Raw genomic sequence first — 1,958 nt, forward strand, 5'->3', positions numbered from 1 at the left:
CAGGCGGCTCAGGCTCCCCAGCGAGCCCAGCCGTGCGCAGCCCCGTCCTGGCTGACGACACGCCACTTCTCCTTAGCTCGGGCGGCGAGATGGGACCCTCAGCTGCTCAGAACCGCGTCAGCTCTGCACGCGTGTGCACGCCAGCATCTGCTCACAGAACGCACCACCACCAACACGTGCAAGGCGGGCTCCTGCCAGCACCACTCCTCGAGACCTGCTCATCTCCTGCCAGGGGCCGAGGGCTCGGCTCACCTGGAAGCCAATCTGCCTTTAAGGGGGGAGTCCAGGATTTTCATGATCAACCACGGTCACCTGAAAGCACAACCACGCACACATCAGCAAGCCTACCTTCTGTAGAACACCAGCACTCAACCATCATCGACGCTACCGAACCACCGAACAATTACCGACACAAGAAGTAGGCGAAGAAATAGCAAAACCGCAAAGGTGAGCTAACTGCACCGTGACTTCAGCTTAAACACGTGTTTACAACAGCACGCGAGTGAGAGGCTGGGGCTGTGGCCAGAGCCTCAGAGCAGACACTGCTCTTCCTGATTTTGATTTCCTGTTTTTTAAAGAGAGGCTGATTGAGAACATTTCTGAGTGTGGGAGGCTAAGTAAGTCATTAAAACAGAAGCACTTGGATCACTTTCCTCCTTTAGGGGATTTACTTCATTTTACTTTATCTGACACAAGTCAGAAAGAAATGAGAATATTGTAAGGAGAAGAAAAGTTGGATTTTGACACATTCTTTTCCATTAAAATTCTTCCACTGACTTTGTTAAGCTCGTTTCTAAGACCAGAAAATGAGGCTTTACCTAAAACGAATTTGAGAGCCTGGTAGGTTTTCCTCACACACTTGTAGCACTACAGTGTCCTACTGCCTCAAAGAGGAGGATTTTGTCAAACCGTTCCCAAATCTTCCGCATTTGCTCACAAACTGGTATCTCCGTTCTGTTTGTACTCTGACAAAATATTCAGAGTCATTTCCTCGCTTTTGGACTGCACGTTGTGTTCACTTCTTCTAGACGATTTCCTGGTCGCCCTGGAAAGCCGCCTCCGAAAGGTGTCACCTGCCAGAAAGTACAGAATAGGGTCGACGCAGCTGTTGAGGCTGGCCAGGCCCCTCGTCACTTGGTAAGTGGCATAAACCTTATCGTTGAAGGCACACATTTGGGGAGTCTGAAAATCCACCCTGGCTCTTAGATTTAAGGTCTTCATCACGTGGAAGGGAAGGTAAGACACAGCAAAGACCGTCAACACAATAATAACCAGGTAAATCGACTTTCTCCTGAGAGGAGAATTGTCCAGATCTTTGTAAACCAAAGCTTTCACGATGAGCCCATAGCAACCGAGAATCAGTATGAAGGGGATGCAGAACATCAGCACGGTGGTGCACATGCTGTAAATGAAGTAACTTCTCAGGTAATCATCGGCTGTCGTGTCGTAGCACGTCGTGGTTTTATTTTTCCTTATCCCCGTTCCCGAGTAGAAGAGTATTGGAGAAATCACGGCCACCACAATGACCCAGACCAGGGTGCTGATGTACACCGCGTTCTTCTTCTTCAGCCTCCCCAGAGACTTCAAGGGGTGCACCACTCCCGTGTACCTGTGCACGCTTATGCACGTGAGAAACAAAATGCTGCCGTAGAGGTTCACGTGGAAGATGAACCTCTGCAGCTTGCACATGATATCTCCGAAGATCCAGTCCGTTTTATTGAAGTAGTAAAAGATGAGGGCAGGCAGGGTCAAGACATACAGGAAATCGGCCAGCGCCAGGTTGAACATGTAAACTGAGATGCCGCTCCAAGGCCTCATGTGGAAGACGAACATCCAGATGGCCACACTGTTGCCCAAAAACCCAGTGATGAAGACCAGAATGTAGACGGTGGGCAGGTAATAGAACTGGAAGCCGGTTTTGGTCAGGGAACACTTGGTGGTGGCGTTTCCTGCAGACC

The 1,958-nt window shown here is 49.9% G+C and overlaps 1 protein-coding gene across 2 annotated transcripts in view; it reads right to left on the reverse strand.

The window, feature by feature from the left end:
* Positions 1–660: 660 nt before the first annotated feature.
* The window catches only part of P2RY1 (purinergic receptor P2Y, G-protein coupled, 1), a 1,470-nt gene continuing 172 nt past the window's right edge, over positions 661–1,958 (reverse strand). For both annotated transcript variants that reach the window (XM_010141289.1, XM_010141288.1), the window contains exon 2: positions 661–1,958. In XM_010141289.1, the coding sequence (XP_010139591.1) occupies positions 934–1,958 (1,025 nt within the window). In that variant the 3' untranslated portion in view covers positions 661–933.

The sequence above is a fragment of the Buceros rhinoceros genome, unplaced genomic scaffold (genome assembly GCF_000710305.1).
Source record: "Buceros rhinoceros silvestris isolate BGI_N320 unplaced genomic scaffold, ASM71030v1 scaffold39868, whole genome shotgun sequence".
Taxonomy (NCBI): Eukaryota; Metazoa; Chordata; class Aves; order Bucerotiformes; family Bucerotidae; genus Buceros; species Buceros rhinoceros.